General features: G+C 53.1%; 1 protein-coding gene across 1 annotated transcript in view; it reads left to right on the forward strand.

The window, feature by feature from the left end:
- The first annotated feature begins 10,169 nt into the window (after positions 1-10,169).
- Positions 10,170-22,284, forward strand: part of SHANK3 (SH3 and multiple ankyrin repeat domains 3) — a 78,471-nt gene continuing 66,356 nt past the window's right edge. Inside the window, 4 exon segments of the mRNA XM_066319579.1 lie at positions 10,170-10,209; positions 10,370-10,418; positions 10,420-10,567; positions 10,569-10,593. Of these exon segments, the coding sequence (XP_066175676.1) occupies positions 10,170-10,209; positions 10,370-10,418; positions 10,420-10,567; positions 10,569-10,593 (262 nt within the window).

Consider the following 22,284-nt stretch of genomic DNA (forward strand, 5'->3'; position numbering starts at 1 on the left):
ATTTGGTGATCCCAGAGCAGAGGGAGGAAGTGCGGGAGATTCCAGGAGGATTCCAGGCTCATCCACATTTTCCTTGGGATCCTGAAAGTTCAGCAGAGCTGAAAATTCCCTCTTGCCCTGGGAATTTCCAGTTGGGAAACGATTTGGAATCTCCAGTTTGGGACATCCATGGGAATTCTCCAGTTTGAGGAGTGCTGTGGGAATTCTCCAGTTTGAAAAATGCCATGGGAATTTTCCAGTCTGGGAGATTCCATGGGAATTTCCAGTTTGGAAAATGTGGGAATTCTCCAGTTTGGGACATTCCATGGGAATTTTCCAGTCTGGGAAACCCTTTTCCCCTTTCCCACTTCAGGCCATTCCATGGGAATTCTCCACTTTGGGATAACGCTTTTCCCCCTTTCCCGTCTGGGCCATTTCCAGGCCCTTCCCCGCTTCCCTTTGGAATTTGCTGAAGGACTAGGATGGAATCACAGCCTGGAACCGAGCAGACATTTGCATCCTTGTGCTTTTTCCATGAATTTTATCATGGAAGCAGCGAATCCAAACAAACCTCAGAGCGTTGATTGCTCTTCCTCCTCCGGCTGCCGGGAATTTTCCGGAGCTCTGGAGCTGGGGAATTCTCAGGGAGCTTCAGGCGTGTCCCTCCCGGAGCATCCAGGCCCCTCTGGAAAACAGGGATCCATGTTTTTCCTTGGGAAAACAGGGATGGACCGCTCGAGCAGCGCTGTCATGGAACGGACGGGATTCCTTGTGCCGGGAGAAAACTCGGTAAACATGACCCGGAATAAAGTGGGGAAAGGTGGGGGAAGCAGGACCTGAGCTCGTTGTGGGAATTGCTCCAAGTTTCTTCTCTTGGCGTCTTCTTTCCTGGTTTTCCCACTGGGAATGGTGGATTTGGGGTGGTGGGATGAGGAAATTCCGTAATATTCAACACAATTTTCCCACTGGAATGGCCTTGTGGGACACTTGGGGACACGATCAGCGGTGGCCTTTGCATTGGTTTGGTTTGATGGCCTTGGAGGATTTTCCAACCCCTCTGGCTCTGAAATTCCATGGGTTTGACCCAATTTCCCTTTGGCTCCAAAATTCCTAATTTTGACCCAATTTTCCCACTGAATGGTGTTGATGGGACTCGCTCCTTCCCGGTGGCCCCTGGGAAGTGGGATCAGTGTGGCCCCAAGTGCTGGAGCAGTTGGGATTGATGGTCTGGGAGAGCCTTTCCAATGCCTCTGGCTCTGAAATTCCATACTTTCGACCTAATTTTCCCACTGGGATGGGACATCCCTCCTTCCTGGTGACACCTGGGACATGGATCAGTGGTGGCCTTGGACTGGCTGGCATGATAGCCTTGGAGGACTTTTCCAACCCCTCTGGCTCCCAAATTCCATGGTTTTGTCCAGTTTTCCCATTGGGAATGTCCGGGTGTGGGCGCCCAGGGCGGGTGGGTGCCGACAGGAGCCGGGAAACTGCCAGGAGAAATTCCCACACGAGGTTGGAGCTCCCGGGAGAACGAAACGCCCAGCGTTGCCACGGCAACGGGAAGAGTTCCAGGAGCCTGAAATCCTCGGACTTTGAACCTCAAACATTCCTCAGAAACATTTCTCAGGCTTCTCCTACCCAATCCGGGATTTTCCTTCTCCTGGGGTCTCGGAGCACCCTCAGAATCTACCTCTGGAGCTGTGGCCTTGGAAAGGCAGCTCTGGGAATATCCCGAATCCAGAGAGACTGGAATTTCCCGTCCCCTCTCAGCTTGAGTGGAGCAATCCATGTTTTTCCCGATGTTTTGGCACCAGGAATGGGTGGATGTGTTTAATTCTGGATGTCCTGCTGGATTTTCCCACTGGACAAAATTTTAGGGATGTTGAAGTTTGGGATGGGGACGAGGTCATTAAGCGAATATTGGAAAATCCCATTTTTTCTGGAAGTTTGGAGTAACCTGAACTTCTTCACTTTCCAGAAACATCCAGATCCGTTTCATGGATCGTGAATTGTTTAGGCTGAAAAAGTCCTTGAAGACTCGAATTCCCAGTTGAATCCAAGATTCCGCACTTCCAAGGCCACCACAGATCCACATCCCCAAATTCCACTCGAAATCCCTCTGGGATGGGGATTCACTCCTGGTCCCTCTGAGGAGCTGGAGTTTCCTCAGGTGGATCCAGGTGGTCCCTTTTCCTGGCATTCCCGAGGATTTGGAGGGAAATTCCGGGCAGGGAGTTGTTGGTGGTTTATTCCACCAGTTGATTTTCCCATCTTCTCTTGGCACATTCGCGGAGCTGTGGAATGAGGCCTGGGAACAGGAGGAGCAGCTGGGATTTGTGGAAGTGTCGATCCCAGTGGGATTGTTGGGAATTCCGCTGGGCCTAGCTCAGTCCATTGGAGTTTCCAGATCCTTCCCAGTGGTGATCCCGATTGGATCCCATGGATTCCCAGAGGAGCTGGGAGCAGATGGAGACCATTCCCTTCTTCCCAAGCCAACTCCACAGGAATTCCCAACCTTCCTTCCATCTTTTCCCACAACTGCACTCCCAACTAATCCCACATCCCATCTTTTCCGGGGTTTAGATTCCCACCTAATCCCAGATTCCTATTTTTGGGAGTTTAAAGGGAGTTTAAATTCCCACCTAAAACCAACATTCCCGTTTGGTTTTTTTTTCTTTCTTTTTTTTTTTTTTTTTAATTCCCCAGTGCCTTTCCCAGAAACTCCTAACCTTCTTCCAACCCAACTCCTCACACATTCCCAACCTCCTTTTCCCCCACTCTCTTCCTCTTTTCCCATAACTGCACTCCCAACACCCAGTCCCACATTCCCATTGTTTCAGGTTTAGATTCCCACCTATCTCATTTCCCATCATTTGGGGGTTTAGATTTCCACCTAAAACCCAACAAACATTCCTTTTTTTTTTTTTTTTTTTTTTTTGGTCTTCAATCCCACCTTAATCCCCAACGTTCCCATTTTTAGTGGTTTAAAATCCCACCTAAACTACCCAACATTCCCATTTCTTTTCCCAGTGCCTTCCAAGAATCTCCCAACCTTCTTCCCAACCCAACTCCAGTCCATTCCCAACCTTCTCTTCCATCTTTTCCCACAACCGTACTCCCAACCAACCTGACCCTGCATCCCATTTTTTCAGAGTTAGATTCCACCTAAACCCCAACATTCCCATCTTTCTGAGGGTTTTAAATTCCCATCCAACCACAACATTCCCCATTTTGGGGGGTTTAAATTCCCACCTAAACCCCAACACTCATCTTTTCCATATTTAAATCCCCACCTAACCCCCAATGTTCCCATTTTTTTGTCTTATATTCCACCTAAACCCAACACTCCCATCTTTTCTGGATTTAAATCCCCACCTAACCCCGAACATTCCCATTATTTTTGGTCTTAAATTCCATCTAACCCCCCAACAGTCCCATTTTTTGGGGTTTAAATTCCCACCCAATCCCATACTCCCCCTTTCCGTGTTTAGATTATCCCACCTAACCCCCAACCTTCCCCGCTTTCGTTTAATCCCCGCCTAACCTCAACCAGCCATCTTCTCCTTGTTCTTAAATCCCCACCTAACCCCCCCAAAATTCCGTTGTGTTTTTTTCCCCGATCCCCCAGTGCTTTCCGAGAAACCCCGAGCTACAACCACGCCCGCCGGCTGCTGGGCTCGGGGGCTCTGGCCTGGCGTCCCCTCGCCTGCTGCAGCGCTCCGCCAGCGACAACAACCTGAAGCCGAGCCGCGCCTCCTACTCGCCCGTGCCGTCCCTCCGCGCCTCTCCCGCAGCTCTGGTGCAGATGCAGGAGGCGGCCCGGAATCGTGGCCTCCGGGATTTCGGGAGCGGCGGCAGGAGGGCGGTTTGGGGCGCTGCCCGCTGGTGCCCACAGCCTCGCCGTCGCTGCAGCGCGTGAGGAGGCGCGCAGGCCGGGCCCATCGCTGCGCCGGAGCTGCCGCGGGAAGGCCATATTGGGCATTGGTTCCTCGGGGTTCCTCGGGGGATTCGGGATGGAGGGATGGTTTACAATGGGATCCCACGGATTGGGTGCGAAGGGATTGGGTAGAGTTGGGAATGTGATCCCATGGATTGGGGAGATGGGGAGGATTGATCCCATGGATTGGGGAGATGGGGAGGGATTGATCCCTGGATTGGGGAGATGAGGGAGAGATTCTCCCATGGATTGGGGGAGATAGGGGAGAGATTGATCCCATGGATTGGGGAGATAGGGGAGAAGTGATCCCATGTTGGGGATGGGGGAGAGATTGATCCCATGGATTGGAGATGGGGGAGAGATTGATCCCATGGATTGGGGGAGATAGGGGAGAGATTGATCCATGGATTGGGAGATGGGGGAGATTGATCCATGGATTGGGGGTCTGGGAGGTTGATCCCATGGATTGGGGGATGGGGGAGAGATTGACTCCCATGGATTGGGAGATGGGGAGATTGGTCCCACGGATTGGGGAGATGGGAGGGATTGATCCCATGGTTGGGGGTCTGGGAGGGATTGATCCCATGGATTGGGAGATGGGGAGAGATGAGCCCATGATTGGGGAGATGGGAGGGATTGAGCTCATGGATTGGGGGGGTGAGAGGAATTAGGGTTAAGAATGGAATCCCATGGATTGGTGTGGAATGAATTAGATAAGGCTGGGAATGTGATCCCATGGATTGAGGGGGTGTGGGAGGAATTATCCCATGGATTGGGGGAATCTCATGGATTGGGTGTAGAAGGAATTAGATGGATCAAGAATGCGATTGCATGGGTTGGAGGCGTATGGGAGGAATTTCCCATGGATTGGGGGAATCTCATGATTGGGGATATGGAAGGAATTAGAGTAGAGAATGTGATCTGATGGATTGCGGGGTGTGGCAGAATTAATCCCCAGGATTAGGGGGGGTGGCTGAGATTAGGTAGAGCTGGGAATGGGATCCCAAGGATTAGGGAGATGTGGAGAATTAGGCAGAACTGGGGAATCCATGGATAGAGGTGTGGAAGGAATTAGTCCCCAGGACTGGGTGTGGAGGAATGAGGTGGCTGGGAATGAATCCTATGGATCCTAAAGCTGATCCAATCCCAGACACATTCCAGGGCGGGGACACCTCCCACTGTCCAACCTGGCCTGGGAATTCGGGAATTTGGGAATTCAGGAATTTGGGATGTGCTGGAGATCCAGGCCAAAAATATTGTGGATCTTAAAATCCATACTCTTGGAAATATTCCCGAAATTCCCCGCAGCTCGCCCCATTCCTTGTCCAAATTTCCCAGGAATTCCTGGAGCTGGCTCTGTCATCCCAACCTTTTTGCAGGGTAATTTCCGAGGAAAGAGCCTTTTGCTCTGTTTTTCCGGTTTTTCCAGGATGGTGGAATCATTCCATGGAGAAATTCCCAGCTTTGCAATCCCGAGTTCAAGCTGGGAAAAAAAAAAACAACCTCTTGGAAGTTTTAATTCCCGACAAAAACTCCTTCACTCTGTCCAGGGATATCCGTAATTACCGCAGCCCTCTCACATTTTCCTGGGAAAAAATCCTGGAAAAAAGTTCCCGCGAAAAATCCCGAAAAAAGTAAAAACAAACCACTGGATCCCAGGGCAGGTTTTGGAGGAAATCTCAGGAAGATTTGTGTTATCCCAAGTTTTATCCAAGGCTGGGTTCCCACCCGTGCCCCATCTCCCTCTTGTCCCTTTTCCTGCTCCAACCTCTCCCAGAATTCCATTGAATTTCCCAGGAAATCCCCAGGAAGATTCTCAGGAGGAGCAGGGCCGGGCCAGCAGAACTTTGAACTTTTTGGGGTGTTTTTCCAGCTTTTCTTTGGATCCCTCCTCCCTCCTTCCCTCACCTCGGGGCTGTGACTGTGACTCATCTCCCCGTGCCTCATGAGCCCTCCTCGATTTCCCGATCCCACTCCCAGCACCACGAGATTCCCAAAGCCCCGTGCCGGGATCGTCCCTCTCGGGCTGTTTCATCCCCTGAATTCATCCCCAGCTCCACATTCCCGAAATTCATCCCGGCCCCCACAGTTCCTGAAATTCCTGATACGCAAGCAGGAACTTTCCCTAATGTGTTTGGGAATTCTGGAATTTTTCCTAATTCTGTGGAATTTGGGAATTTTTCCCCATTATTTGTGAAAAATCCAGGATTTTTTCTTCTTGTGTTCGGAATCAAGGTTTTTTTCCTAATTCTCTCTGTGAAATCCAGGGGGTTTTTCCAATTCTGTGAAAATTCAGGAATTTTTCCCCCCCAATTCTGTGGAAATTCAGGAATTTCCCACCAATTTCTGTGGAAAATGCAAGAATTCTCTTCCCAATGATTTGTGAAATCCAGGAATTTTCCCCCAATTCGGTGTGGAAAATTCAGGAATTCGTCCTAATTGTCTGGGAAGAAATGCAGGGGTGTTTTCCCAATTTTGTGAAAATCAGGAATTTTTCCCCATTCTGTGGAAAATGCAGGAATTTTTTCCCATTTGTGGGAAGTCAGGAGTTCTTCCTAATTACTTGTGAAATCCCAGGAATTTCCCCCCTAATTTTATGGGAATTCAGAATTCTTCGCAAGTTACTTTCAAAAATCAGGATTATTTTTTTTCTTCTTCTTATTTCATGTGAAAAATCAGGAATTGTGCTTGGGAAGTAGGAATTCCTCCTAATTATTTGTGAAAATCCAAGAATTGTTCCCAATTCGGTGAAGATTCAGGAATCTTCCCAAGATTTTTCTCTCCTTTCCCTGGGAAAGAAAGGTCAAAAATCCTGGAAAAACCAGGTCAGAAATTCCGGGAATTCCCAAAGGACACTAATCCTGGAATTCCCTTTCTGCTCATTCCCACAAAATCCCACACAGGAATGAAAACATCCCAGATTATTTTGGAATATCCTGGTCTCTCCATCCCCTCACAATGGGAATTTCCTGGGGTTATCTTATCCCAATTTATTCCCAAGGAAGTTTTTTCCCATCCTGGGACAGGACATTCCCATCGGAAGCACCGCAGAGTTGGAATTCTCTGGAATTTCACACGGAATCTCTCAAATTTTGGCTTCATCTCTCGGAAAGTTGGGATAAACTCCGGATTTTTGGGATATGGGGCTGGTGTGGGGACACCAAAGGGATGAAGGGGAAGAAAATTCCACTGGAAAAATGCCCAGGAATTTTGTGCCATGGAAGCCCAGGTTAGCTCAGGGAATTGGTTTTTTTTTCTCATGGAGTTTTTTCTTCATGGAATTTTTAATTTTTTTTTCCCTCATGGATTTTTTGGGGGGGAGGGGAGTGGTTTCCTCTTTTTTTTTTTTTTTTTTTTTTTTATATTATTTTTTTTATATTTTATATTTATTTTTTCCTCATGGAATTTTAATTTTTTTTTTCTCATTGGAATTTTTGGGGGATTTTTTCCTCATGGAATTCTTTTCCTCGTGGATTTTTTTTTTTTTTCTCCTGGAATTCTTTTGGTTTTCCACCGGAGGGACCTGGAGGGGCTGGAGAGGGAAAAGGGAAAGGGAAAGGAGCTGGAAAGGCTGGAAAGTTCCAGAGGGATTTGGGAAGGGCTCAGCCTGGAGCAAAGGAGGGCGCAGGGTGGCACAAATGGCACAGGGGTGGCCCAGGGGACAGTGGCACCAGGGATGGCACAGATGGCACAGGGGACAGTGGGGAACAGGGGTGGCATGAGGGGCACAGGGTGGCACAGGTGACAGTGGCACGAAGTGTCACCGTGGGTGGCAGTGTCACTCAGGCACTGGTGGCACCGGGGCAGTTTGGCATGAGTGGCAGTGGCACAAGGTGTCACCATGGGGCACAGGGTGGCACAAGTGACAGCGGCACACAGGGATGGCACCAGGGCACAGGGATGTCTCAGGGTGGCACAACTGCTGGTGGCCCCAGGGTCGCTGTGGGTGGCAGTGGTGGCTGATTGTCACAGCTGGCACCGGGGCACAGGGTGACACAGGTGACACTGGGGCACAGGGGTGGCACAGGGGACAGTGGGGAACAGGTTGTCACTGACTGTAGAGGCTGGCAGAGGTGACAGTGAGTGCACAGGGATGGCACGAGGGGCACAGGTGGCACAGGTGACGTGGCGCCAGGGCTGCTGTGGGTGGCAGTGAGATACAGGTTGTGACAAGTGACGCTGGGCAGATGGTCACAACTGGCACTGGGCCACAGAGTGGCACGAGTGACAGCAGCACAAAGTGTCACTGTGGGTGGCAGTGGGCACGGGGTGCCACAGGTGGCACTGGGGCACAGGTGGCACTGGCACGAGTGACATCCCACCCTCCATCCTTGTCCTTCATCCCTGTCCCTTCATCCTTTCCCCCATCCTCCCATCCTTCCTGCCATCCCTTGTCCCTCCATCCCATTCCCACCCACCAATCCCTTCTCCCCGTGTCCCCAACCCTGGGGTCACTCCCTTCGCTGCCTCCAATCCCGCACCCATCCCGATCCCACGCCTGATCCAAATCCCACACCTGACCCACAACCTGTCCCCAGACCCAAACCTCATCCTACTCTTGGGATCCCACTCTCATCCTGATCCCACTCCCACACCTGAGCCCGTTCTTGAGATCCCGCTCTATCCCGATCCCCATCCCATCCCCATTCCCATCCCCATCCCCATTCCCATTCCCATCCCCATCCCCATCCCCATCCCATTCCCATTCCATCCCCATCCCCATCCCCATTCCCATCCCCCCATCCCCATCCCCATCCCCCATTCCCCTCCATTCCCATTCCCATCCCCACCCCCATCCCCATTCCCATTCCCATCCCATGCCCCATATCCCCATTCCCATTCCCATCCCCATCCCCATTCCATCCCCATCCCCATCCCCATTCCATCCCCATCCCCATCCCCATTCCATTCCCATTCCCATTCCCATTCCCATCCCCACCCCCCATCCCCAATTCCCCTTCCCAATCCCCATCCCCATCCCCATCCCTATCCCCATTCCCATCCCCATCCCATCCCCATCCCATCCCCATCCCCATCCCCATTCCCATTCCCATTCCCATTCCCATCCCCAACCCATCCCCATTCCCATTTCCCATCCCCATCCCCATCCCATCCTATCCCCATTCCCATCCCCATTCCCATCCCATCCCCTCCCCATCCCCAGTCCCCATCACATCCACATACCCCATCCCCATCCCCATCCCATCCCCATTCCCATTCCATCCCCATTCCCATCCCCATCCCCATCCCCATCCCATCCCCATCCCCATCCCCTCCCATCCCCATCCCATCCCATCCCATCCCATTCCATCCCCATCCCCATCCCCATCCCCATCCCATCCCATCCCCTTCCCATCCCCTCCCCATCCCCATCCCATCCCATCCCCATCCCCATCCCATCCCCATTCCCATTCCCATTCCCAACCCATTCCCTTCCCATTTTTCCCATCCCCATTCCCACTCCCATTCCCATTCCATTCCCACCCTGGGCAGCGCCGGCAGCGGCCGCCAGGGGGCGGCTCTGAGCGGACCCCCCGGAGCGGGACCGGGATGGGATGGGATGGGGATCGGCCCCAGGAGCGGGATCACGATCCGTCCCGGGGCGGGATCAGGAGCGGAGCAGGACGGGATCAGGATCAGTCCCAGGAGCGGGATCATGATCAGTCCCGGGGGAGCAGGAGCGGGAGCGGGATCAGTAGCGATGTGCAGGATCAGGGATCAGTCCCAGGAGCGGGATCACGATCAGTCCCGGGCGGGAGCAGGAGCGGGATCAGGAGCGGGAGCGGGATCAGGAGGATGTCAGGATCAGGATCAGCCCCATGGGCGGGAGCAGGATCAGTCCCGGGGCGGGATCCGGAGCGGGGAGCGGGATCAGTTAGCGATGTCAGGATCAGGATCAGTCCCAGGGAGCGGGATCAGGATCAGTCCCGGGCGGGAAGCAGGAGCGGGATCGGGAGCGGGATCGTAGCGATGTCAGGATCAGGATCAGCCCAAGGAGCGGGAGCAGGATCAGTCCACGGTGCGGGAGCAGGAGCGGATCCGGAGCGGGAGCGGATCAGTAGCGATGTCAGGACCGCGCCGCCAGCGTTGGCGGAGGGCGGCGGCGGCGGCGGCCCGAGCGGTGGCGGCCGGTCCATCTCCATCCTCCCGCCGCCATCCCCGCCCGCGCGGGTAGGAGCCGCGGGCTCCGGCCCCACCTGCCCGGGCCATGGTGCGCCGGAGGGAGCGGAGCGGAGCTCGGCGCTCGGGCGCCATGGAGCCGGTGCTGGCGGGCGGCGGCCGCCCCGCAGCCGGTGCCGCTCCATCCTCCTCGTCCTCCTCCTCCTCCTCCTCCGCCGGCCGCGCCCGGGCGGCTCCGCCGGGGCCGCGCTGAGCCCCCTCGGGGGCATCCCCCGGTCATGGCGCAAAACCGCGGGGCGCGGCGGGCCAACCGCTGACTTACCGGGCGATCAGCAACCGTCACCTACGTGTTCGTTTACAGCCCCGCCGGTGCCGCCGTGGCCCCCCGCCGCCGGCCCGGGGCCGAGCCCGCTCCTCACGCCGTCGTCCGCTCCGCTGCGAGGGCCCAAGCGGAAGCTTTACAGCGCCGTGCCCGGCCGCAAGTTCATCGTGGTGAAGAGCTACGCGCCGCAGGGCGATGGCGAGGATCCAGCTCAACCGCGGGGAGGCCGTCAAGGGTGAGCGGGGACACCGGGACACCGGTGGGGACAGCGGAGGGACAGCGGGACAGCGGCGGGACGCCGGGAGGGACAGCGGAGGGAGCGGGCGGGATGCCCCCGCTGGATGCGGCAGTGGCGGAGCCGCGGAGGGGTTTTTTTTGGCAGGGGGGAAGAGCTCAGGTGTGTGGTGGGGAAGGGTTGGGGGTCACCTGTAGGGCCGCGGGGGTGCTCCTGGCGGGGTGGGGGCTGCGGGAGTGTGTGGTGTGCGGTGTGGTTGTGGGTTGCGGCTTTTGGGGTCCCCAACCCACCTGTGGGGTGTGCAGTTCTGTCGTGAGGCTGCGGTGCCTTGGGGTGTCCAGCCCGGGTGTGGGGCTGCACAACTCCGGGGTCTCCGGTCCTGGTTGTGGGACTGCAGCTTTGGGGGTCTCCAGCCCACTTGTGGGGTTGCAGCTTTGTGGGGTCTCCGGTCTGGTTGTGGGACTGCAGCTTTTGGGGTCTCCAGCCCACTTGTGGGGTTGCAGCTTTGTGGGGTCTCCGGTCTGGTTGTGGGACTGCAGCTTTGGGGTCTCCAGCCCACTTGTGGGGTTGCAGCTTTGTGGGGTCTCCGGTCTGGTTGTGGAGCTGCAGAAGTGTGGGCTCTGTGGTGTGGTTGAGGGGCTGCAGAACTGTGGGGTTTCCAGCTTGTTGGGTTGCAGAGTTGTGGGGTCTCCAACCCACCTGTGGGGCTGCAGAAGTGCGGGGTCTGCGGCGTGGTTGTGGGGCTGCAGAAGTGTGGAGTGTCCAGCTCACTTGTGGGGTTGCAGCTTTTGGGGTCTTGCAGTCTGGTTGTAGGACTGCAGAACCCTGGGGTCTGCAGGTTGGTTGTGGGGTTGCAGCTTTTGGGATCTCCTAGCCAGGTGTGGGGCTGCACAACTGTGGGGTGTCCAGCCCACCTGTGGGATTGCAGCATTTGGGGTCTCCAGCCCCGGTGTGGGCTGCAGAACTGTGGGGTCTGCGGGCCGGTTGTGGGGCTGCAGCTTTGTGGGGTGTCCAGCTCACTTGTGGGGCTGCAGCGCTTTGGGATCCCCATGCCAGGGTGGGACTGCAGAGCTCTGGGGTCTTGCAGTGCTGTTTATGGGGCTGCAGAAGGTGGGGGTGTGCAACCCCACCCGTGGCGCTGCAGCTTTTGGGTCTCCAGTCTGGGTTGGGGCTGCAGGTGCCTTGGGCGTCCAGGCCACCCGTGGGGTGGCAGAACTGTGGATCCCCTGCCAGGTGTGGGGCTGCACAACGCGGGGGTCTGCAGTGTGTTTGTGGGGTGGTGCGCTGTGGTGTGGGGCTGTGGCTTTGTGGGGTACAGCTTTGGGGTCCTGCAGTCTGGTTGCGGGGCTGCAGAACTGTGGGTGTCCAGCTCACTTTGGGGCTGCAGCTTTTGGGGTCTCCAGCCCAGTGTGGGGGCTGCACAGCCGTGGGTCCTCTGGTCTCGTTCTGGGGGGGCTGCACCTTTGGGAGTCTCTGCTCTTTTGTGGGGCTGCAGCTTTATTGGGTCTCCAGCCCACCTGTGGGGTGTTGCAGCTGTTGTGGGGCTGCGGTGCCTTGGGATTTCCAGCCCACCTGAGGGTTTGCAGCTTTGTGGGGTCTCCAGCCCACCTGTGGCTGGCCATTATGGGCTGCGGGGCTTTGGTGTCCCCAGCCCTCCTGTGGGGTCCCCTTGCGGGTTTTGGGGCTGTGCAGGGCTGTGGGGTCCCAGCTCTTTTGTGGGGTCCCCATCCACGACTGTAGGGTTGCAGGCTTTGGGGTCCCCCCATTCTGTTGTGGGGTCACCCCATCCGGTAGGTTATGGGGTCCCCGGTTGTGTTTGTGGGCCACAGCTCTGTGGGGTCTCCAGCCTGGTTGTTGGGGCTGCAGCTCTGTGGGTTTTCAGATCCTGTTGTGGCGTTTTGGGGGGTCCCCAGTCCTGTTTTGGGGTCCCCAGTCCTGGTTTTGGGGTCCCCAGGCTGGTTTTTAGGGCTGCAGCTCTGTGGGGTTTTTCAATCCTGTTGTGCGGTTTTGGGGTCCCCAGTCCTGGTTTTGGGTCCCCAGGCTGGTTTTAGGGCTGCAGCTCTGTTGGGTTTGTCAATCCTGTTTGTGCGGTTTTGGGGGTCCCCAGTCCTGGTTTTGGGGTCCCCAGGCTGGTTTTAGGGCTGCAGCTCTGTGGGGTTTTCAATCCTGTTGTGCGGTTTTGGGGTCCCCAGTCCTGGTTTTGGGGTCCCCAGGCAGGTTTTGGGGTCCCCAGGCAGGTTTTAGGGCTGCAGCTCTCTGGAGTTCCCAGCCGTGGCTGTGAGGATGCAGGGTTTGAGGTCTCCCTCCCGAGTTTTGGGGTCCTCCATTCTGGTTTTGGGGTCTTCACACTGGTTATGGGGCCGCAGCTCGGATCCTTCCCCATTCCACCCCCATTCCGTGTGGCCTTATGTCCTTTTCCCTCCTGTGCCAATCCCAAATTCCCACACCCAAACCCCAAATTCCCCCACACCCAGATCCCAAATTCCAGCTCCCCAGCCGCAGAATTCTAGAGGGTTTCCCCCCCACCCTGGAAAGTTTCAGGATCTTTTCCCTCCTCCTCCTCGGATTTTTAATTTTTTGGGGTTTTTTGTGGATTCTTGGTCCATGCTCCAGCACAGGGCTGGAGCCTGTGGAATGCGGGAAAAGTGAAAAACCGGGAATATTCCCAGCTTCAGGAATCCTCCGACATTCCCATGGATTTGTTTTCCCTGTGCTCGGAATTCCAGGGAGGGATTTTTCCATGGGGGATTTTGGGGATTCCTGGGATCTGAATCAATTTTCCCGATGTTTTTTTTCCCCCCCTCTCCTTTTTCCCTGGATGTCCCTGGTGCCGCCACTGGAGGGAGTGGGCGCTCCTGGAGCCACAAAAATCCCAGATTCTCTTCTTTATCCCCAAATTCCTCAACATGTGATTTCCAAGGAATAAACACCCGGGGGAAGAAGAAGGAGGAGGGGAGTAAACCATGGATCATCCCAAATTTTGGGATGAGCTCCAAGCCAGCCCTTCCCACGTGGATTTCATCCTTGGTGGGTTTGGGGGGGTTTTTTGGGGGGAATTTTCCATGGATTTGGGAAATGGGGAAGAGCCGAGTCCAGTTGGGAAGTAGCGGAAATCCAGGATCTCTGGGAATGTTGGGAGAGGCTGGAATTGAAGGAATTCCGACCAAGGGAATTCTCTGGGATCCAGAAATGATCTGGAGGGTGATGGAAGTTTCTGGGAATGATCAAAATTCCTGGGAATGTTGAAGGTGGAAAATCCTGGAGGGGAAGAGTAGGAGATGATTTGGAATGAAAGAAATTTCTGGATGAGGGTAGGAAACTGGAATTGCGGGAATTCTGGCCAAGGGAATTCTCCAGGGATGATGTGGAGGATGATGGAGCTCATCCTGTCCATGGATCATTCCCATCAAGTTCCAAGGGTAGGGACAATTCTATGATCCCAGATTTCTCCAGCCTTTCCCTGGACACTCCTAGGGATTCTCTGGAAATTCCTGCCCCAAATCCCAGCCCAAACTCAGGGGAGTTCCCAGGGAGTTCCCATCCATTCCCAGCTCTCCCAGCCTCACGTTGGATCCATCCCAAGGAATTTCGGCATCAGGGGCTTCCCTGGGAATCTCAGGAATCCATGAAGGGTCTCCCTTCCCTTTCCCTCTCTTCTCTCTCCCCATTTCCCATAAAAACCCCTCGGGATGGATTCTGAGTGTCCCAAATCCCAGAATCCGGGAATGGTTTGAATGGGAATGGACCTCAAGAGCTCATTCCAGGGACAATTCCACGATCCCAGGGTGCTCCAGTCCTTCACTGGACATTCCAGGGATCCAGGGATTCTCTGGGAATTCCTGCCCCAAATCTCCCCTTTCCCCATTCCCTGTGTTCTGTCCCTCCATCCCTTTCCCAAATTCCAGCTTCTCCTGGAGCCCCTTCAGGCACTGGAATGTTCTGGAATCTCTCCCTGGATTCTTCCCTTCTCCAGGAGAACATTCCCAGTTTTTCCTCCCTCAAACCCTCCCGGTCCCTCCCCTGGATTTACCTCCAGGTCATTCCTGATCCCGAATTCCTGGGGTTTTTTGCCTCATTCCTGTGGCTCCTCCAAAGTTTGGAATGCCATGGGAAGTTTTTTGCTTCATCCCAAGCTCAGGAATTTCTCCTCCTGGTTTTTCTCCTCCAGGAAGGTCATTTGGGAAGGATTAGAAAGCATCCAGCTGATTCCCAGTTGGAAAATGATAAATTATCCGTGGCCTGGGGAATTCCATCTGTCCCAAGTTCGCCCTTTTTTAAATTATTATTATTATTGGTTAAATTCCTTCCTTTCAGCTCAGGCCGGGATTTTTTCCATCGGGACTTTTGGGGTCAGCAAGAAAAGTTTGGTGGAATTTCAGACTTTCCCCAAAATCCCAAAATTTCCTGCCCAGAAATTGTAATTCCCAATTGGAATTTCACTGCCCAGTTTTCCTTGGGAAACAAAGAAATCCGGGAAGTATTCCAGATCCCAAAATTATGGGATATTCCTGGAAGAGCACCTCAGGAATGAAAATCCTGTCGGGTTTTTTGGAATGAATTTCAGGATTTTCCTGGGAATTTGAGATGGATTTGTTCCCTCTTTATTTCCAGATAATCCTGGGAATTGTCATTCCCACCTGGAATTCTGACCCCATAAACAAAGGGGCTCCAAACGACCCCAAATTCCCAAATTGGAATTTCAACTGCCTGGTTTTTCTTGGGAATGAAGAAATCCAGGAGATATTCCAGGCAGGAATATTCATGATCCCTAAATATGCTATATTCCTAGAAAAGTACCTTGGGATGGAAATCCCACTGAGTTTTTTGGGAATCATTTCAATTTTTCCAGGAATTCGAGATGGATCTGCCGCCCCCTTATCTGGGAATTGTTATTCCCGCCTGGAATTCTGACCCCATAAGCGAGGGGGGCTCCAAACGACCCCAAATTCCCACTGGAATTTCCACTGCCTGGTTTTCCCTGGAAAACGAAGAATCCAGGGAGCTATTCCAGGCAGGAATATTCCAGATCCTTAAATTATAGGATATTCCTCAAAAAGCCCCCCAAGCACCTCAGGAATGGAAATCCCATTGGCTTTTTTGAGAATAATTTCAGGGTTTTCCTGGAAAATTTGAGATGGATTTACTCCTTCCTTGGCTCCAGGCAATACTGGGAGTTGTTATTGCCACCTGGAATTCCGACGCCATAAACGAGGGGGGCTCCAAAGGACCCCAAATTCCCAACTGGAATTTCACTGCCTGGTTTTCCTCGGGAACAAAGAAATCCGGGAGATATTCCCGGCAGGAATATTCCTGAGGCGGCAGCCGGCCCCGATTCCCAATCCCAAAATTAGAAAATCCCTCATTAATTCCGAACTCCTCATCCCGCTGTCCCAGTTTTTCCGGCGACGTGACCCAGAAATGGGTGGGAAAATCCCAGAGGGAATTGAGTTTCCTTGGGAATGGGGAACTTTGGGATCACAGGGTGGCGGGGAGGGGAGATTTGGGAATTTTGGGAAGAGCAGCCGTGGAGATTTCACAGATTGGGTTCTTTTGGAACTTGGTTGGAATTTCAGCCTCGTTTGGGATCTTGGGTTGGGTTTAAAGGGGAGGTTCGGGGTTGGATTTGGGATTCACCCGAGTTTTGGGGGTTTTTTTGGGATTTTGGAGGGGATCTCCATGGTCTGCTCTGGAATTCCTGATTTGGGATCTTTTTGGGATTTGGAGGGGATGTCCATGGTCTGACCTGTTGGGGTCTCTTGTTGCATTTTAGGGATTGTTCAAGGTCCTGACCCGGAATTCCACCCGAATTTGGGGTCATTTTGGGGTGTGGAGTGGTGTCCATGGACTGGAGTTGGTGTTCAACTCAATGTGGGATCTTGGTTGAGTTTTAGGGACTGTTCACGGACCTGGAATTCCAACCGAATTTGGGGTCTTGTGTTGCGGTTTAGGGATTTTCCATGCTCCTGACCTGGAATTCCACCCAAATTTGGGATCTTGGCTTTTTAAGGACTGTTCAAGGTCCTGATCTAGAATTCCGACCAAATTTGAGGTCATTTTTTGGGATTTGGAGGGGTTGTCCATGGTCTGACCTGGAATTCCACCCAAATTTGAGGTCTTTTGCTGTGTCTTTAGGGATTGTCCAGCGTCCTGACCTGGAATTCCACCCAAATTTGGGGTCTCAGGTTGGGATTTCTGGGATTGTCCATGCTCTGAGCTGGCTGAGGAGTCCACACTTCCCTGGACAATATTCCAGGGGAAAATTCCCGGGATTATCTGGAGACCATTCCCGCCTTTCATTTCCCTGTTGTTCTGTTTGCGCCTCTGCACATTTTCCATGGTTTTTTTTTTTCTCTCTCTTTTCCATGTATTTTTTTTTTTTCCTCACTCTTTTCCATGATTTTTTTCCTCTCTTTTCATTCCCATCCATGCTCCAGACCAGCAGCTCGGTGAAGTAGGTAACTATGGAATTTTTTCCTTGAAATTTTTCTTTTCCCTCTCAGCTTTATCCTTTTACTTTTTTCCCGCATTTTTTCCTTGTTGTTCCTTCCATGCGTAGGGAGTTTTCCAGGATTTTTGGAGCTCGGCTTTTCCCGGTTTTCCCTCCATTTCCTGCTGTTTATTCCCGATGGAATCGAGGGATTTTGCTTCTCCCATCCCAGTTTTCCTGCACTTCCCAAAGTTTCCCTGTCCTTGTCTGTCCTGAATTCCCAGAAAAATCTGGGAAAATTCTGGAATTTGTGTGTGTGTGGGGGGGTGAGTTTATGGGGTTGGGAATTCCAAATGAAGGAATTCCGTGTGAATGCCTGCTGCTCGAGGAGTTGGGATTTTGGGACACAATTCCCAGTGTTCTCAGGAACGACTTTGGAATTCTCAATGCCAGGAAATCCTCTCCTGGTGATCCTGGAAATCTGAGCCCGGATCCGGGATTGGGTGGGGGAGAGCTGATCCCAAAACTGGGAATGCGGCAGAGGGGGGATTTAATGGGACAGTGGGAATGGGGCAGAGAAGGATTTAATTGGAATGGGATTGGGAATGGGGAAGAGAGGGATTTAATGGGAATGGGAATAGGATTGTGAATGAGGCAGAGAGGGATTTAAGGGGATAATGGGAATGAGAATAAGAATGGGATTGGGAATGGGGAAGAGAGGGATTTAACAGGAGTGGGAATGGGATTACAGGAATGAGAATGGGGAATTGGGAGGCAAACTGGATTCCAAGGACTCAGCTGCTCCCTCTGGATGTGGAACCAGGTTTTCATGGTTTTTAGTGATGTGGATCCAAGTTTTCCATGGGTTTAGGGTTATGTGGGTACAGGTTTTCCATGTTTTTTGGGATGTGGATCCCAGTTTTCTATGATTTTAGGGTCATGTGAATCCCAGTTTTCCATGGATTTTAGGGATGTGGCTCCAGGTTTTCCATGGGGTTTAGGGATGTGAATCCCAGTTTTCCATGTTTTTTGGGATATATTTTCTCTTTGTGCCCCATTCCAAGCAGGATTCCAGGCCCATCCCAAACCCTGCCCGCATTCCAGGCCTCTCCTGCCAGATTCTCTGGAATTCTGGCCGGATCCAATATTCCCATGGAGCTCCTGATCCTGCCAGGAGCTGCTCTCTCCCGCTGCTCCGGGGGCGAGAATTCCAGGAATTCTTCCCCTAAAGATCCTGAGGATTCCCTGGGATTTCCAGGATGGGGAATTCCCAAATGCCTGGGAATTCGAGATTTCTCAATCCCTGCTGACAGGGCTGATCCCGTTTTGTTTGATTTATTTCCCTGGAGGAAAAGATTTCTTTTCTTATAAAAATAAATACAAATAATAAATATTTTCATTTGTCGTGAGAGAATGAGGGAAACCCCTGAGGCTGGAATAACATCCGAGACATTCCCCAGGCTGGATTAGCCGGAGGATTTTCCGCCTTTAATCCCTTCAAACGCTGGGAAAGAGGATTCCAAAGGGATTCCCGGAATTCCCCGGGGGGCTCCTCCCCCTCCTTTTCCCGGGAAAAGCTGGGAGCAGCCTGGCAGCCGGGCCGGCTTCCTTGGATCCCTGAGCTCCTTTTTCCCCAATCCATGTTTTCCGTGGGCTCAGGGTGTGAGACGGCTCCGGCTGCTCTTCCCTGTTTTCCCTCGGAGCTCGGGAATTGCTGAGCCAGGAACGAGCGTGGAGAAAAAAAACCTGGGAAAACATCCCAGGGAATAAAAATGCTGGGCAGAGCTGGAAAAAACTCTGGGAATGTGTCTCCTGGAGAATGAAGGATCCAGGGAGAGATTCCAGAACATTCCAGGGCCTAAAGGGGCTCCAGGAGAAGCTGGAATTTGGGAAAGGGATGGAGGGACAGGAAATGGGGAGATTGGGGTGCGATCTTGGGAATTCCAGTCCTGGCTGGGCTGAATTCCCAGAGAAATCCCTGGAATGTTCCAGTGAGGAATTGGAGCACCCTGGATGCGTGGAATTGTCCCTGGAATGAGCTTGAAGTCCATTCCCATCCAAACCGTTCCAGGATTCTGGGATTTGGGACACTCAGAATCCATCCCGAGGGTTTTTATGGGAAATGGGGAGATAGAAGAGAGGGAAAGGGAAGGGAGACCCTTCCTGAGTCCTGAGATTCCCAGCGAAGCCCCGGGATGCCGAAATTCCTTTGGGATGAATCCAACATGAGGCTGGGAGAGCTGGGAATGGAGGGAATTCCCTGGGAAAGGGGAGATTGGGCTGGGATTTGGGGCAGGAATTTCCAGAGAATCCCTGGGAGTGTCCAGGGAAAGGCTGGAGAAATCTGGGATCATGGAATTCTCCCCGCCCTTGGAATTCCAGGGATTTCAGCTCCATTCTCACCCAAACCATTCCATGATTCCCTTTCCCAAGGGTCATCCCCTGAAGGAATTCCAGCTCATTTTCCCACATTTTGGCTCTTTCCCTGTTTGGAGCAGGGATTGGAGGAATTTCTGCCCTCCTACCATTCCTAAGGCTCAGGAATTCCCATTTCCAGCTGGAACTGGGCTTTTCCCAGAATTTCCCACTGGCCTCGGTGCCTCATTCCCACTTTTCCCTTCCTGGGAATTTCCATTTCTTGCTGGGAGACCTCCCCCTAAAAATGGGATTTTCCCTGGGGTTTTTGGAGGTCACCCCTGGAAATGTTGGGAATTCCTGAAAGCCTCAGAATTCTTGGAAGGGCTCAAAATCCAGGAGTTAAACCCACAAAATTCCCAGAGTTTTTTTGCTTTTCCCGCATTTTTTTGTCGCTGTTTGGAGTCACCACACAGTAATCCTGAGGGAAAAATGGGAATTTCTGTTTCTTCTTTGGAGATCACAAAAAAATCCTGGATTTTCCCGGGATTTCCCACTGGGCTCGGTGCCTCATTCCCAGTTTTCCCTCCCGCATCCCTCACTCAGCATTCCCTGGATTTCCCTGTCCGGATGCAGCAATTCCTAGATCCCGCTGCTCTCCCAGGGCCGCTGTGGGAATCCCACTCCAGGTGGGCTCCAGGTCCATGGGAATAGGAAAGGGAAATGGGAATGAGGAGGGAAGAGGAAATCCTGGATCACGGGAAGGATCCGCACCTTTGGATCAGCAAATCCCGTTCCCGAGCTCCTTCCTGCCCCCAATCCCAAAATTCTGCTGAGGCCGAAAATTCCTGGGGAACATTTTCCCAGCTCCGGTGGCTCCCTCCCTTCCCTGTCCCCTCTGATTGCCGCTATTTTTTCCCAGGAATGTTTGATTGGAGCCGGAACAAGGGCGGGATAATTACGGGATAAATGATGGGATAATAACGGGAACCAGGGGCGGAGCTGGAGCCGGATCAGCTCCGCACCTGCAGCCTGCGGGAGGGAACGGCCCCGGGGAGGATTCCTGGATCCCTGGGACCCATCCAGAGCCATTCCCAGGGCTGATCCCCAGATTCATGGGATTCCATCCGGAGTGGGAACAGCTCCTGGGGCTGATTCCCAGATCCATCTGGATCCACTCCTAGTCCTGATTCCCGGATCCAACCAGAGCCATCCCCAGATCCATGGGATTCATCCACAGCCATTCCCTAGTGCTGATTCCTAGATCCATCCAGAGTGAGAACAGCTCCCAGTCCTGATTCCCAGATCCATTGGATCCATTCCAACCCTCATTCTGTACACAGAACGCAGAAATCCCTGCTGGAATTCTAGGCTGCTCCAGGCCCTGCGGTATGAGGGTGGAAAAGAGGAGGGAAAATGGGGAATGGAGAAGGAGAATCCAGGGAATGAAGGATGGGAAAGGAGGGAATGGCCTTGAGCTATGCCAGGGGAGATTCCCATTGGATTTCGGGATTATTTTTCCATGGAAAAAGGGGGTCAGGCCTTGGAAGGAGGTTTGGGAGGAAGCCCCAAATCCCAAAATTCCTTCCTAGAGAGGAATTGGGAACAGGAGGTCGGAATTGCAAAGGGCAGATTCCCAAAGCGGGAATTTTCCAGGGGGAGCTGTCAGGAGCAGAGCAGTGGGAATGGAGCAAAATCCGGGATTTGGGATCATTCCAAGGCCTGACAACTCTGGAACATGTGGAGATCCGGAGAATTCGCATCCCAAAAAAAACCCCAACAAACCCTGGAGGAGCCTGAAAGCATTTTGCTGTTTGGCCTTTCCTTGGATTTGTTTTCCTTGGATGCCTCCAGGCAGGATTGAATTCCTGGATCCTTCTGGGAATTCTTTGGGATGAATTTCCGGATGCCTGAAGAGTTGGGGATGAGCTCTGTGATGGATCCATGGGAATGGGAGCTGGGATAAAGCTGGGAAACATCGGGAGAAATGCAGGAATGGGGCAGCAAATACCACAGGAGGTTTTTTTTCTTTTCTGGAATTCTGGGATCGTTTGGGTGGGAAAAGACCTTAAATTCCATTCCAAGGGCAGAGGCAATTCCATGATCTCAAGGGGTTCGAACTTTTCTTTGGACACTCCCAGGGATTCTCTGGAAATTCCTGCCTCAAATCCCAGCCCAATCTCCCCTTTCCCAGGGAATTCCCTCCATTCCCAGCTCTCCCAGCCTCTCCTTTCTTTGGATCCATTCCAAGGGAATTTCAGCATCCAGGGACTTCCCTGGAAATCTCAGGACTCCAGGAAGGGTCTCCCTTCCCTTTTCCATCCCCAAATTCCATCCAAACCCCTCAGGATGGATCTGGAGCCTCCTCGATCCCAGAATCCTGGAATACTTTGGGATGGCATCCATGGACCTTCAATCCCAATCCCAGCATCCCAGGCTACTCCAGCCTTGCCTTGGGCACTGCCAGGGATCCAGGGATTCTCTGGGAATTCCTCTTTCCCCATTCCCTGTGTTCTGTCCCTCCATTCCTTTCCCAAATTCCAGCTTCTCCTGGAGCCCCTTCAGGCCCTGGAATGTTCTGGAATCTCTTCCTGGATCCTTCCCTTCTCTGGGAGAACATTCCCAGATTTCCCAGCCTCCTGGATCCCTGGAAGTGTCCAAGGCTTGGAGCTGCCTGGGATAATGGAGGAGCTTTCCCTGCCCAGGGAATTCCACAGGATTTGAGGTCCCTTCCCACCCAAACCATTCCAGGATTCCATAAAACCTATGGGAATTTGGGATCCACCCAACCTCAACCTTTGGATCGGGATCTGCTCCAGGGAATGAGCTCTGGGAAAAGAGGGAATAGCCTCAGCCCGGCCAGGGGAGGTTGGGATTGGATTTTTGGGATAATTTCTCCATGGAAAACG

The sequence above is a fragment of the Sylvia atricapilla genome, chromosome 5 (genome assembly GCF_009819655.1).
Source record: "Sylvia atricapilla isolate bSylAtr1 chromosome 5, bSylAtr1.pri, whole genome shotgun sequence".
Lineage (NCBI taxonomy): Eukaryota > Metazoa > Chordata > Aves > Passeriformes > Sylviidae > Sylvia > Sylvia atricapilla.